Below are 14,702 nucleotides of genomic sequence, written 5' to 3'. Positions count from 1 at the left end.
AGGCTGGCTCCATGGGGAAGGGCAGGTGAGCGGCTGAGAGCGGGCAAGCCAGTGGGGAAGAAGAGGCCGCGCGTCCTGGTCTCCTGTTAAGAGGGAGCAGGTTCAGCAAGGCTGCCCGGAGAGACGTCTTGCTGCCCGCCAGCCCCACTCCCAGCAAGCCCTAATCTCTCCCCCAGAGAGAAGATGTGGACCAAAAGAGTCATGGCAGGCGGCTGCTTGCGCAAAGGCCCAATCTCATTTTGCACTGGGCGGCTGTCCGGAGGGAGATCCTGGCTCTCTCCTCTTGGCTTCCGCATCCTGGCCTGCCAGACTGGGTCCATGGGCGTAGCCAGGATTTATGTTAGCGGGGAGCAGTATTTTTATTGATTTACTTGATATAGGGGTGGAGGCAGTTGGCCCTCTCCTTGTCTACGCCAATGGCTGGGTCCCACCCTCCCCATAGCTGTCAACTTTTTCCTTTTTTTAAAGGGACAATCCCTTATTCCGAATAGGATTCCTCGCAAGAAAAGGGAAAAGTTGACAGCTATGACCCTCCCTTCGATGGCTGTGCCCCCCAGATAAAGGGAGTAGTAACCTCCTCCTCGTGGCACCTGCCCCTCTCCCTCCGGGCCAAAGGGGCGGAAGGAGGGACCCTGGCCGGAGCAGCTGCCCCATTGGCCCCCTCTGCCTCGGAGGAGCGGCGACGCTGGGCGGAAGCGGGTCCCCCCTGTCCCTGCCCGGGGCTCCCTCTCAGCCGCAGCTCGCCCTGCCTCCCGATCGCGCCTCGGAGGCCGAGCCGGGGTCAGGGCGAGGGGAGCCGCGGGCGGGCGGCCGCTGGGCTGGCTGGCGCGCGGAGGCAGCTCGCATGTGGTCAGTGCCGCCGCGCCGCCGCTAAGCCAGCCCCCGGCTCACGTTACACACTCCTGTATTTATAACCTCGGCGAGCCGCTTCCCCCTCGGAGCACTTGCGCGGGACCACCTCCTTTCTGCCGCCGGCGGACAGCGCGCCGATCGGGAGCATCCGATCGAGGCCCCGCTCGGGCGCACCAGCCCTGGATTATTGGCGAGCGCGCAGCGGCGGCATCTGGTGGCTTGGGGGGTGGCTGGCCGGGAGGAGAGCGCAGCGCCCCGGCGCCTCTTGAACCGCGGGCTCCCCTTGGCAGCGGGGCCGCCTTGCGCGCCGCCATGGATCACACGCTCTTCGGCTGCCTGCGCAGCCCGCACCATGCCCCGGGCCAGGGCTTGCACCCCTTCTCGCAGTCGGCGCTCGCCCTGCACGGCCGCTCCGACCACATGTCCTACCCGGAGCTCTCGCCCTCGGCCTCCTCTTGCATCATCGCGGGATACCCCAGCGAGGAGGGCATGTTCGGCAGCCAGCATCACCGCGGGCACCACCATCACCACCACCACCATCACCATCACCAGGCGCAGCAGCAGCAGCAGCAGCAACACCAGCCATTGCAGACGAACTGGCACATTCCGCAGATGGCTTCGCCGCCGCCGCCTCCCCCTCCGCCGCCGCCCTCCGCCTCGGCCAGGCACAGCCTGTGCCTGCAGCCCGACTCGGGTGGACCCCCGGAGCTGGGCAGTAGCCCCCCAGGACTGTGCTCGAACTCATCCAGCCTGGGGACCAGCACCCCGACGGGGGCGGCGTGCGCTCCGGGAGATTATGGCAGGCAGGCGCTGTCCCCGGTGGAAACCGAGAAGCGCGCGGGCAAGCGGAAAAGCGACAGCTCAGGTAAATGCGCCCCTCGTGTCTTTTCTTGGGTGGGTAGGTGGGTGGGATGCGGGGGGTGGGAAGGGGAAACCCACCCCCGGGTGGATCGGGCTGTTGGCGAAGAAAGTGGCCCCATCTGTGCGCTCCTTTGGTGAGGTTAAGTCACCTTTTGGGGAGACGCGGAGAGCGCATCGCATCGCCTTCTAGACCTTTCATCGCGGGCGGGGAGATGCAGGGACCATCAGGTGGTGGACCATAAAATCGTTGGCCGGCGGGGCGGGGTGGAGAGACTTGCTTCGGAATCTGGCATCTCTAACAACAGGGTTTCCATTCAGTCCTCCTTTCCCCAGATTTTTGTTTCCCTCCTGTTCAGAGTCGCAGGCTGCTGCGCGCTTTTGGAAGAAGCGCCACGAGCAGTCATGGAGCCCGTTTCTCTTTAGGGCTGCCTAATATATAACTGAACCATGCAAGTTCTATCCCTGGAAGAAGTTTTTAGTTATTCTTTTGGTTGGTTTTATGGATTAAGAGGGTTACACACAAAATGTAAACAGTTTTATGTCTAAAACGAGATTCCTGCCTCTGAAAAGCACATAAACTGATAAATTTGACGTACATATTTCAGATGTTTACAGTACTACTTGTATAATAGATACAGTGTAAATTATATCATACACATAGTGCAACTTCTTCAGGTAGAGACTACAAACTGAATAGTATGTATACTATTTAAATACCCACAATAAATGCCATTTTTTATACCGTACGTAGTCTTGCATACAGAGCATAAAGCATTATTTGGGAAGAAATAGAAGTGAATTTCAATTTTGATCAATAACAATGTAAAGTAAAAAGTGTAGAATTTCTGCAATTACATTTCAGTTCTTAAGACATTTACTTGAAAGTAAATTCAATATATTTAAATTTAGTGGTATTCTGAGATCAGATGCATTTACATGGACGTTCCATTCACTTCAGAGTTTATTTTATATGTCCTATAGTTTTAAAGCTAATTTTGACATGCACATTTATCTGGATTGCATATTTTCTACAACAAATTCTGCGATTCTGTAAAATGTTTTAATATGCTACAAAATTCCAAATGGGAAGCTAGAAATGAAAGATGTCAGTCCCATAGTAAAACAGCTAAAGGTAAGATGTGCTTGTGCACGCACGCACACACATGCACACACACACACACACACACACACACACAGAGAGAGAGAGAGAGAGAGAGAGAGAGAGAGAGAGAGAGGAAGATAAATGAAGCAATGCTTAGAAAGAGAAAGTAATAGGCGTGTTCAGACAGTATGAAAGGTTCACAAGAAAAGCCTTGACCTTGCCTAGTGTCATTTATAATTGCTAGAATAAGTAGTAGAAACGTCATATTTGAAATTGTCTACATTTTGTAGTTTTCTATCCTTTTTGAGCAATTTTCTGCGCCAATTATTTTACAGTGTTGTAGTTTCTTATTATTTCTATCTTGCAGTTTATGGGAAAAAAGGTCTTGTTGATCTGAGAACACTGAATTATCTGCAAACAGAAACTGTATATTTATATAAAGAGTGATTAATTACATTTTTTCACATGTTTAAGTTGGTAATTTATTATTATTATTTCAAGGAGAAATAATTTTTAATTGGCAGAAGAATAAGAAGGAAAACTTCTTACAATGCAAAATGTTAAGAAAACAGCTCATCACAACTGAAGGAAAATATTAATATTTCGCTTTTATTGAAATCCAAAAACTCATATATTTGAAGTTGAGTTGCAGTGAGTAATATTCTGTAATACAAGTAACCCAAAGTAAAACACAATCCAAAATGTATTCATATGAACAGGAATACTGTTTAGGATTACAGCCTTAGATCCATGTCATATCAAACATTACCTAGAAAAAGAAATTTAGTGAAGCTGACTTCCCAGTAATCTGTATAAGATTGCTGGCATAAATTTGTCTAAATTATTGAAATTCTTCACTATTATAGACTTCATTATGCAAATGTTGTCTTCAAGGATGGCTTCTGTATATTTCAGAACAGTATTTGTAACAAAACGTGCTTAACAATGGATGGCAAATACCAATTTTAAATTAGTCCAGTTACAAGTTTTTTTGGCAGAATTTTATTCAGTATATGTAAATTACATATTTTTGTTTTCTGCTTCAAATCGGTGCATGTGTCTGACATAATTGAAATAATGATTTTTGTGGGGGTCACTTTCCCATATGAATAGAGATTATATTTCAAATTGCTATTTCATTTTTCTTGAAACTTGAACGCCTATGGATTAATACCTATACATATGTCTATCACGTTTGTACATTAGAAATTTTTTATGTACAAATAACTAGGGCAATGCCTAAGGTGTAGATTCTAAACAGGCATGAATTAGACCATTGCATTTGTTAGAACCTCTATATCCCAAAGAACTCAATAGAGTCTTTCCCAAAATGTATCTGCGTGTATTTACAGTGGTGCTGACAATGAACAATTGTAAGTAATTTTCTTCATCTGGCATCACTGTTGTACAAATTTTTCTTCCATTAGAAACCCTATCAGTAGCAAAAGCAACGCGTTTGTGTTTTGGTACACTGGTAGTTATAACTTGCAACAGTAGGTACCTTTGCAGAGGAATGAACAGACTTACATTTTGCCCTTGTCTTGTATTGACTTTCAACAGGTTAAAAAGACCTCTGTATTTGACTGATTGCAGTAGCATCACAGGAAACTGTCATCTGTTTCCAACATGATCTGTACATGATATCATGATGGGAAATTCAGTCATCAAAACTAGCAGACAACTGCTGACAGTTCCTCCATGTGTCCGCAGTAGCTCCCTTTTGATAGTATCTTTCGCTGATGTAATATAACCTAGCATGAGAAAAACAACAATCTTTAATCAGTTTAACTTCTTTCCTTTTAAATGATCTATGTCATCCATCACTGCACCTCTTTCATATCAAAACCTCTGAATTCAACACTGTAGTGCTGAGCATTTGTGTAATAATTGTGGGTATATGTTGCAAACAAATTTAAATTTAAATGCGGGGGTTAATTCACCTTTGTTAATGAGGATAATAATGGCCAGGTAGAAACCTTTATTCATTTTATTTAACATTTATTTATTTGATCTGTCATGCAAAATTAATCCTAGCTTTCTGTCTACACTTATCTTTATTTCACTGTTGGTTAAAATGTAGTTTATAGTTAGAGATGAATACAAGCAATTCACTATTACAAAGGACTTGCACTTTATAATCAAGCCGGGCCTGTTTAATTCAGTGGTTCTTGCCTTGCAAGTAACAAGATGGAGTTTGAAATGTAAATCATTTTATTATTTATTTTGGATTGCTTCTTGACCCACCTGATAAGCTGCCCTTAGAGATTCTTAAATATCTTAAATATCAGATATTATCAGGGAGACTTGAATGGAAAAATGTAATAAGAAAGCAATTTTATAAGAATATGGAAATATTTTTTTTAAAGGAAATATTATTTGATAGCATTTTGAATAATAGCAGTTACATATTTAAGGAAGTGCATGTTGAAAAAACATTTTAAAAATAAATAAATAAAAGTCTCCAAGTCTGTTCTTAGAATTCATTTAATACAGGCAACAAAATTAGGCATTTGCAAACTGTTGAGTACTGTGCCAACTAAGAATTTGAGGAAGGGTGGGCAATATGCAATATGGAAGCAGAAATTAATCTTCAGTAATATTAAATATATTAATCCCAAAAGTAAACAAATGATAACAAGGAAGGTTTATAAAATATTCTCTGCATATTGTAAGTTTTGCTGATCACTTCCATATACCTTGATGCTAGACTTCCCTACATTATTAACTGATGAATAAACACATTTCCTTACTTATTTTCCATTGGCATCAGTAGGATTTGTCCCCTATTATACCTATTTGGGAAAGCTTCTTAATTATTTAAAATAATGACGAAACTATTTTTTCCATGTTCACGAACTGTTTTGCAACCCTGAGATTCAAACTTAAACTACCACATGCTATCCTAACATCACACAGAATTAGGTATCCTTAAATCCATTGGAATCAATGACGGATAATTCTGTAATAATCTGTTTAGAACCTGGTACATACTACTGTTGCACAATTTCAATTAAGTGACCTGGAGTCTTGCATAAACTCCAAACGTTGTGCAGCGGTAGCATCTGATGGATTACTTCCAAAATATTTGCAATAATTTCCAAGAAATGCCTTTAAAAATACATGCACCAGCGTACTTATTAAAAATATCGCTTATGAGAAAATGATTTGATAAATGCCTGCTAATAGTGTGATTTTTTTGTTGCTTTTAATGATTACTCTCCAAAGCATTTTGGTTTATATACACACGCATGCATACACATAGCATAACGGATTCATCCGAATTCTCAAACTTTTCAGCATGCTTCTACAGTACAAGCACAATATATTTGCTAGGTGTGTTTTTCTTTCAGACAGAGCTAATCTGTTCATTATGCTTGGTTTTTTATTATTATCAACATATCATTCACCTTGAACAAAAACACTGAATCCTACCGGCCAGGAACCAAAGATGCGATATAGGTGCATCTTATGAGCTAGAATCCAAAGAATAGCACAACTCGTTCTGCGTTCTCATAGGGGACATTGGGCTTGTGTTTCTCAAACATCACCTCCCCATGCCAAATGGCAAACCACTTTTGAAATTAAGGGGGCTTTTAAAAGCACATTTTATATGGCACAATGGGTGGTCTGGTGCTCAAAGAAGAAGAAGAAATTAAAATCCCCACATGTCCCAGCCTTTGGCATACCTAAATTAGTTCTTTTAACCCCAGCCAAGGCCATATGTGTGCCCAGTGGTATTTCCCCCCCACTCCCCACCCCCTTTTGAGCAGCAGACTACAACGCCATATTATTACAAGCTGCTTTTGAAAGTTTCCCTGAATTCAAAAGTAGCTTTTCCTGTAGTCTTCGGGGTTGCTTTCCAAAATACATGAGCCCAAAGTAAACTAGTTATCACAAAGAAAGAGAGAGGGAACAATGCTTTACTGCATTTTGCTGTAGGATTCTAAACAGATATGACTGTATTGTAGATATGTCTTGATTCGGGCCAAAACTTTGGCTTAATTAGATTAATCAAACATTTCGCTGATAACATAGTAACTTTAAAACAATTCCTACAAATACAGGACCAAATACAAATCCTACCATTAGGCAGGCTCCTCAGACAACTGATATTTGGTATCATGAAATGGTAGCAAATTGACTATTATGTGATTTATTGTGTTGTTATTGCCGGGGAGGCTGAAAGGGTGCTTATGGGAGCTTCTGCCTCAAGTACGAAAATAACTTGGTCAACCTTGATGGGGATGGAGAACTTGCTGTCCCACCTGTGGCAGCTAAATGTATCGGGCCAGCCCTGGTAACCCAAAGCAGCACATTGTATGTGCGGGTATTCTGCTAGGCATATGGAACTCTGAAACATGCAAGAAAGGGATTTCCTATTTAGAATAGTATGAAACATCTATCAGAGTGTGCGCCTCTGTGATAAGTTCAGAGCTCCTGAATGTGGAAACTGCATGTCTCCTTGAACTTTATATGTATATTGAATGGAGCTCTAGATTAGGATGGACGCATTTAGGGTTGGAGTTTCCTTTTGTGAGTCAAAACACAAATAACACAAGTACCTGTTTTTAAGGCAAAGAATATAACTTTGAATATGCTTATAATTATAGTGCGAGGCTAATAATTATTCTTAATATGAAAATATGAAATGCTATACAGTGGTACTTTGGGTTAAGAACTTAATTCGTTCCGGATGTCCGTTCTTAACCTGAAACTGTTCTTAACCTGAGTTACCACTTTAGCTAATGGGGCCTCCCGCTGCCATCGTGCCGCTGCCACGCGATTTCTGTTCTCATCCTGAAGCAAAGTTCTGAACCCGAGCTACTATTTCTGGGTTTGCGGAGTCTGTAACTTGAAGTGTCTGTAACCTGAGGTACTACTGTATTAGTTTAAGTTTCTAAACAAGACATTTTTATTTACAGTATATATTTTCTAATGCCTTTCATGGATATTATAATTACGCATTAGAAGATAAGATCATTTTAGTACAAAGTGGTTTTTGAATCAATGTGCAATTCTGTAGTCACTTATTTTGGAGTAACCTCCATTGAACACAGTGCGTTCACACTTGGAACTATGCTGTGTGAATGATAAAACCCACTACTTCCCAAAGAACAACTTGAGACATACTCTAGAACAGTTTTCCTCAACCTGGTACCCTCCAGATTTTGTTAGCTGACAACTCCCATCAGCTCCAAGTAGCACAGCCCCGTAATCAGGGATGATGGGAATTGTGGAACCTCGGGAGAGCACTGGGTTGAATTAGGCTGTTTGCATGTATACATAGGATTTTTTTAAATATTTAGTTTGAACATCTAACCGCCATGTCCCTTGTCTTATAATGTGGTGTAAGAAACTATGATTTTAAAAAACACACAATTCAAATGCATATGTGGGTACTAAAAACAAGCTGTGTGCTTTTCTGAATTTTCCCTATGATATATCAAAACAGCTTTAAAATAATTGAAGTGCATTAAAATACTTTTGGAATTTTAATTTTAAAAACTTGGAGGTTGTGTTCTGAATGCACTTACTAGAGAATAGCCCTCACTGCATTCCATTGGACTATACTGCTTCCAGATGACTTGTTTATTCAGCATTCTTTGTGATTTCTTTACTAGGAGGTTAGACGATGTTGCACCAAAACAAGTGTTATCCCACACTCTCCAATGCATTTCCCCAACACTTTCCTTATCTCAGAAGGTCTGATCTTTCAGGGGAAAGTATATGTTGTGTAAGACTTCCCGATCCACTATAATTGGGTAAGCTAAATTTGCCAGTATGAAACTGAATCTCACCTGCAAACAATGACAGTCTGGAAGGATCCTTACTTCTCAGAAAACTTGCTTAAAGATTGTGCTGCATAATCTCATTTGCTTGGAAGAATAGTACATGGATTTCAACTGAACTTAATTTTACAAATTAGGTCAGGTGATAATACACGGCCTGTGCAAACGGTATGAGATTACTTAGTTCAGTATGAGACCATATAAGACAAAGGCAAGTTAAGTTTTGCTTATGTGTTGACACTTCAAATTACCTTCTGTTTTTATGCATTATACAATTTGAATGCTTATCTAGTTTGTGTTTGTCTTGTAGTAAAATGCCTGTAACTGCCAATAAGTCCCCATCTTTAATCTGAACTGGCTAGTAACACACCCAAGCAAAGTTGCATTCAGACAACTGCACATTTAATACATAATTGAAGAAAAATGTGTTCCTTTACAGTGGTACAGTATAATTTTATATATACGGCTCGCCCAGAATAATTTTGCGTCTATCGTTTACAAATTAAATTCCTTTTGTTTTATCCTTACTTCTGTTTATCCGTTGTCATGTTGTCAAGTGAAAATAGAACCATAGCAAATTGAGCATTCTTTAATATTTTTAGCGTCAGGACAAATTGCAGTGTTTTTTAAAAATATATATAGAAAATTCGGGGGGGGGAATCTGCTATATTGGCCAATTTCTAAACATTACAAATAGTTTCCACTGCATTTTGAACATAATGAAAACAATGAATTTTATTTTACCTTGTACTCTTTCCCTCCAACCATCATATAAAAGCCAGGTTGAACAGTCAACCATAGTAAGCAGCAGCTGCTTATATGCAACTCTATCTGCTTGCTTTGTGCTCAGAAGAAAATCTTACGTGGATTGCTGGAAATAATGTTAGCAACCGCAAATAGGTGGTTGTTTTGAGCAAACCTACTGGCATATGTGAGGTTTGCGCAGAGATCAGAAATTATCCTCAATAGCAGTTGGTGATATAAGGGGAAGAAGACGGGCAACAGCCACTCTTCCCCACTGGGTATGCAAGGACCAGTTTTCTGTACTAGATGAAATACCATATTTGGGATTTATTATTCATATGGTTCCAAAAAATAAGTCTGATGAAGCTCTTTATTTTTAATATATTTTAATGCAGTAAACTGACATAGCCATACAAAAGCGAGTAAAGTAGGAAAGAGTTTATCTGACTTTCAGTACTGAACCTAGTTGTCGGACTTAGGGGTTCTGTTTGGGTGCAGGGTACACGGGTGCAGAAAATGCAGGATGGCCCTTTCCTTCTGCTATTAAACCCAATATTTATAAAGAAGTTTATTTTAGATGAACATCCTGTTGGGATTGCAGCTTTAGTGAACCTGGGATATGCCTTCAGTTTCAGCAACAGGTGGAGAATAGCGGTAGGAGTTGAGGTGAGCCAGGAGAATAAGGGTGGAGAGTTTATTTATTTTCTTTACTGCAGAATATTATTTTAAAACGTGCTAGTAATTATGCAGAGGCAGTAGTACAAAGGCTTTAACTCCAAAGCTTAATGTTTGTATATTCCTAATGAGCGTGTAACCCATGGTTGTTTACAGTAGAAGGGGCCTATGCCTCCTATCATTCAGTCTGCCAGCATTAAAGCAGCTTTTACAGAAGTTGCAGAACCCCTTTAAAACAGTAGAAGAACAGCAAGGAAACCAGGATATTTGAATTAGTTTCAGTAGCTATCCTTTCCCATTGGGATCTACTCCACTGCAGCTCATGCTGTTTTTTAATGGACAAAATTAATAATTTGCAATGTTTTTGTTTTTTTTAATGGTCTCATTGAAATAACTAAAATTTGGTTGGCATCCATCTGTCTTGGGAGACAGTGAGGGATTGCACCTTTGGGGGTGAAGTCAAACTGTTGGAAGGTTACCGTGTCTGCTGTGGCTGTAGATACCAGTACAGGAGAAACATGTTTTATTGTAGCTGGGGGCAGATGAAGGTGCCCAGTTGTGATACTGCAGATGTACCATGGTGCTTTTTCTCTCTGCACTGCTCTCAGCAGACATTCCTCCTCTGGTCATTACTATGGAGGCAATACCCAGCTGACTTGTCTCCAGGCGCCGTGGTTGTCTGCAAGAGATTCTCACATGGCAGGGTTGCCAACCTTCATGTCACGTTTGCAGACATCTTCGTAACATGTCTGCCAGCAGGCCTGGTGCTTGAAGCAAGCTTCCAAAGAACATACTTGGATTCAACTAATACCACCCAGGGAAACTACCCTGGAAGCCAAATAAGCATTAAAAGAAAAAGATTTTGCTAATAAGAAACTTCTTTCTGGTGTGACTGAGGAAAAACTAATGAATACACATGCAAGGTTGTATCTAAGTAAGTCATAATCAGAGTAGAATCAAGGGGCATGACTAACTTACGTACACTGAAAATGAATATGAATGAAAATACTATGCACCACCAAATGCCGGAGGTGTTCTTTGCGAGTTATATTTGTACAGTCCTTTTCTTGATTCCTCAAGAGGTTGTACATACAGCCACCAATAACCCCCCCGCTCTCCAGGTAGATAGTAAATCGGTGGGTCTATAATAATTTTCAGCATTGACAAGAGAACTACAATTTGCACGAGAAATTGAGCCTACCACATTACAGTGGTACCTCGGGTTAAGTACTTAATTCATTTCGGAGGTCCGTACTTAACCTGAAATTGTACTTAATCTGAAGCACCACTTTAGCTGATGGGGCCTCCTGCTGCCACTGCGCCACCGGAGCACGATTTTTGTTCTCATCCTGAAGCAAAATTCTTAACCTGCAGCACTATTTCTGGGTTAGCGGAGTTTGTAACCTGAAGCGTATGTAACCTGAAGCGTATGTAACCTGAGGTACCACTGTACTCCCTTAAAAGGAGAAAAATTGTGCTGTGTAGCTCATCATCAACAATGTATTTAAAAATCTCCAAAATTTGTCATGGAATTGAAATCTAGTAGCTTTCTCTGTGTGTAGACAGGTGGAAACAATGTAGTTATACATCAAGACTTCCATAAAGAAACTTCTTGTTATTCCCAGTTTGAGTGAGTATTACAGCAATGTGCATGTGTTAAAATCTAGTAAATAAATGGATATGCACGGTACAGCGGATGTTTCTTCCTCTAAGAAAGACTTTCAAAATAGGCTAAAGTGGTCATGGCATAGAAAGGAATATATGGATAGTTTTTAAAACATCTCTGCTGGAAGCAGGGAGTGAGACCATTCTTTTCATTTCTGTTCTCAAAAATACAGGAGATTTTGCCAGGCTCCTCACCTGGTTATGGGCTAGCTCTTGAACCAGTGGATCTACTGCCAGTTCTTCCTTGACCCCATAATGACCTGTTCTGTTGAGTGGGTTGGTGGTTTCTACTGACTTTGCAGATGGTAGCTTCCTGACTGCCTGTGCTTTCAGCAAGTGCAGCGAGGACTTTCATGGCAGCAGAACCCTCCTGCAGTAGCATGGTTTGGGGATCGTTCCCTAAGGCTGCAATCCTGAGTCCAGTTACCTGGGAGAATGGAATAGGAATTACTTCTGAGTAGACATGGTTAGCATTGTGCTGTAATTCTGTTCTCTGCTTGTCTTCAGTTTGAAATTATCAAAGCTGTCCTTCATGGTTTCCATGCTGTGCTTTCTGGAAAAAAGACACTAGAGGATTTTGATTTATAATTGCTCTTTGCTATTGATCTCCTGTAACCAGGGAAACTATAAACACTTTCCTATCTCATGTAAGCAACACATTAAATTAGAAACAACTTTTTAAAAAAAATATCCTTGATTTCGGCTTTGTGCATCTTAAATAATAAACATAACCTCTCAGTTAAATAGACCTTTGTGTTCTGATCTCGAAGGAGTTCTGATAGACTTATCTCAAACGCCTTTGTCTTTTTAATGGACAGAGCAATCCAAAAGAGTAGGGAGCCAACACATTCCAAACTCCATTCAGGAGCAGGGCAACTGGCTCCTGGGCCAACCTGAGCCTGGAGAGGGGAAACAAGCCTTTAAACTAATTTGACTTATGCCATCCTTTTTGCAGTGCAGCTTCCACTGGATTGCTAGGTCATGTGACCAAGCTGAATAGGGTTTGGGATGGGAGTAAGTCTCCCCCTGTTCTATCCTATACGAGACCCCTTTTTGGAGACTTAGCTCAGCCACCTTCAGCTTACCTGGTTGAGCTCTAGCTGAGCTGACACTTAACAAGATGAAGAGGGCCGGCTCAAGACATTTCGCTGCCTGAGGCAAAGGACAAGATGGCATCCTCCCCCAAGGCCCATACAGAAGACAGCTGGACTGGCAATTGAATCTTAATCCAATACCAGTGAAAGGAAAATATAGCCCACTTGAGAGCAGCAGGATAGCATAGGGGGTACAGGCCACATGGCTGTCACAACTTTTTCCCACATGGCAGCTGCCTCACTCTGCCTCATCATAGGGCCAGCCCTGTGGATGAAGGAATTCGGCCTGTATAGCTTTGGCTGAGCCCAGGCTCATCCCAGCTCAGCCAGAAATCTCTCTACAGTGGTACCTCGGGTTACATGAGCTTCAGGTTACAGACGCTTCAGGTTACAGACTCCACTAACCCAGAAATAGTACCTCAGGTTAAAAACTTTGCTTCAGGATGAGAACAGAAATTGTGCTCTGGCAGCACGGCGGCAGCGGGAAGCCCCATTAGCTAAAGTGGTGCTTCAGGTTAAGTACAGTTTCAGGTTAAGAACAGACCTCCAGAACGAATTAAGTACTTAACGTGAGGTACCACTGTATTCCAAACTCCACACACCCCAGAGGATATTGGGTTTGAATGGCTTCCTAAAATACTAAGAAAAAGTACAGGAACCCTTTGAAGAGATGGATGATTAAAGATTAGAAGGTAGTGGAATTAAGCATAGTAACTCAGCCAAACTGTATTTTTCATAGGTATTAAGAGTCCTGCGGGGGGCGCTGTGGGTAAAACCTCAATGCCTAGGACTTGCTGATCGTAAGGTCGGCGGTTCAAATCCCCGTGGCAGGGTGAGCTCCCGTCGTTCGGTCCCAGCTCCTGCCCACCTAGCAGTTCGAAAGCACCCCTAAGTGCAAGTAGATAAATAGGTACCGCTTTATAGCGGGAAGGTAAACGGCATTTCCGTGTGCGGCACTGGTGCTGGCTCGCCAGTTGCAGCTTCGTCACGCTGGCCACGTGACCCGGAAGTGTCTTTGGACGGCACCGGCTCCCGGCCTCTTGAGCGAGATGAGCGCGCAACCCTAGAGTCGGTCACGACTGGCCCGTACGGGCAGGGGTACCTTTACCTTTACCTTAAGAGTCCTGCTGCTCATTCATTCAGATGGTAATTCAGAGTGTGTACTAAGGTGGATTTAATCACAGCAATAAAGCTGGTTTTCCTAGACCATCATTGAATCAAGCTGATAATGGAACCTGTTAAATTTTATTCTGCATATTCTCTATGGTGAGTCACTGCAGCACAGCATGATCGCCGCAACAATACTAGCAGTTTGGATACCAAATGCTAAGATTTCCCCGTATAAGATTTCTGTATAAACATACAACAGAAAGCTGGGTTGGGGATATATATGAAAGAAAGATGTTCATGTTAATTGAAGCATGTTAAGTCTATTAATACGATGCTTCTAACTTTTTAAAAAGACTGCCGTGTGTGCAAATGAAGAACACTGAAAATTCTGGGATCATAGCAATAATAGGACAAAATTTAAATACTAGGATGATTGATCAATGTATTATGATTGTATATTTTTCTTGGGCAAGCAAATGTTTGGCTCTGTAGTTAAGAGTCTTTGCTTTCAGACATTGGGCAGGCTTTGAAGTCAATTTATCCAGGACTAGAGGAATTAGAGTCTTTTGTGTGCATTTTCTGAAAAAGATTACTATGCTCCTGCGAGAAATTGTAAGGCTGCTATCCTGAAAGCAGTGGAACTTACTTCTGAGTAAAGATGCAAAAGATTCATTGATAAAAGAGCATACTTTCATAAATGGGCTGCCAGATCATGTAAGTGTCCCATTTGCACAAACAAAAGGAAATAAATTTGCTGGTGCATTATATTTTAAAATAAATGCCAGGTCAATAAATGCTGAACACAACTCA

General features: G+C 41.9%; 1 protein-coding gene across 1 annotated transcript in view; it reads left to right on the top strand.

The window, feature by feature from the left end:
- The first annotated feature begins 712 nt into the window (after nucleotides 1-712).
- MEOX2 (mesenchyme homeobox 2) overlaps nucleotides 713-14,702 on the top strand; it is a 71,087-nt gene continuing 57,097 nt past the window's right edge. Inside the window, exon 1 of the mRNA XM_053410044.1 lies at nucleotides 713-1,717. Within this exon, the coding sequence (XP_053266019.1) occupies nucleotides 1,165-1,717 (553 nt within the window). The 5' untranslated portion in view covers nucleotides 713-1,164. The remainder of the gene's footprint in view (nucleotides 1,718-14,702) is intronic.

This window comes from Podarcis raffonei, chromosome 12, assembly GCF_027172205.1.
Source record: "Podarcis raffonei isolate rPodRaf1 chromosome 12, rPodRaf1.pri, whole genome shotgun sequence".
Taxonomy (NCBI): Eukaryota; Metazoa; Chordata; class Lepidosauria; order Squamata; family Lacertidae; genus Podarcis; species Podarcis raffonei.
Note: the sequence above shows the minus strand (reverse complement) of the source record. Positions and strands in the feature narration are given on the sequence as shown.